At 39.6% G+C, this 1236-nt stretch overlaps 1 protein-coding gene across 1 annotated transcript in view; it reads left to right on the top strand.

Moving 5' to 3' along the window:
- Positions 1-989, top strand: part of GOLGA3 (golgin A3) — a 21875-nt gene extending 20886 nt beyond the window's left edge. The window contains exon 23 of the mRNA XM_010074043.1: positions 782-989. Within this exon, the coding sequence (XP_010072345.1) occupies positions 782-989 (208 nt within the window). The remainder of the gene's footprint in view (positions 1-781) is intronic.
- Positions 990-1236: the final 247 nt, after the last annotated feature.

Below are 1236 nucleotides of genomic sequence, written 5' to 3'. Positions count from 1 at the left end.
TAAACTAGACAAAATGTCCATCCTAAATCCTACACAGCAGAACAATTGTAGTTGTTCTTGCTGGTGGAAAAGCTGGTGTTTCTCTCTTGACAGCATCAGAAAGGCTGCTCATGATAGGAGCCTAGGCAATGTATTAGTAAGAAATGTCTACAGAGAAAGTTCATTCTGCCAAAAACATGTTTTCAGATCTTCCCTTAGAGGGTTGCACATGAGATTCTGAGTAGGAAAGCTACAGCTTCAGGAAGACGGGGAGTTCAGGTTATTGGGAGAACTGAACTGCTATTATCACTTCAGTTGATGTTTGAGGGGAGCGAGCCCGTGGTAATGTTCTGTGATCCCGTACTACCAGGCTAGTCGCTTTGCTAAGTTGGTGTCTGACTGAAGTCAGAATGTGTTTATCTAGTTATTTTTCTGTGCTGCTTTCCTCACCTCTACCTCCCATATTGTCTTTCATACCTGCAAGAGTACCACATTCATCAGGTTGCAGTCACTACATGCCTTTACTGGGGAAACAGTGCTGCATCATCCCCAGCAATGAGTACGTGCAGCAAAGAAGCTGCTGTATTGTTGTCGCTCATTTTTGAATTAAGCACATTGTATTTGTTTTGCTCTTAAAGACAATTTCTAAGCTTCCTGTAGACTTCTTTCTCTTGTATACAGCTATAGCTTAGTCTTGGAGTAGGTATCAAGAATCAGAAAAGTAGTTTTTTGATCTTTCATTTAGCAGTTAGCTTTCTGCTTGTTAATTTTTGCTTTTCTTTGTTCTCAATACTTTTAAAAGGCAAGAAATGGACAGCCTTCAGCGTCAGATGGAGGAACACACCATTACAGTACATGAATCAATGTCTTCGTGGACTCAGATTGAGGGGCAGCTAATGGACCTTACCTCTACCAGTCCTGCAACTGCATCAGACCAGCAGGCAATTCCTACTGTAGATGAAAAGAAACAGAATTGTGGTGTTAGTGACAAGGAAGCTTTGACACTATAACCTCCTTATCAGTTGTCTTTCTTCCTCTTGCTTTAAGTATGTAAACAAATCTTTATCAAAATTATTTATTTATTTCAGTTTTAAAAATGGTGTTCAGAATTGTACTTTTGCCTGTAGAAGCAAACGGCATGGTTCTCAGAAACCATATTAATATTAAAGTAATATAAAATGCAGAACATGCTATTCCAAGGGTTTATTTGAAACCTTACCATAACTCTGTCACTAGAAGAGCATCTGGTTCCAGGTC

The sequence above is a fragment of the Pterocles gutturalis genome, unplaced genomic scaffold (genome assembly GCF_000699245.1).
Source record: "Pterocles gutturalis isolate BGI_N339 unplaced genomic scaffold, ASM69924v1 scaffold4222, whole genome shotgun sequence".
Taxonomy (NCBI): domain Eukaryota; kingdom Metazoa; phylum Chordata; class Aves; order Pterocliformes; family Pteroclidae; genus Pterocles; species Pterocles gutturalis.
Note: the sequence above shows the minus strand (reverse complement) of the source record. Positions and strands in the feature narration are given on the sequence as shown.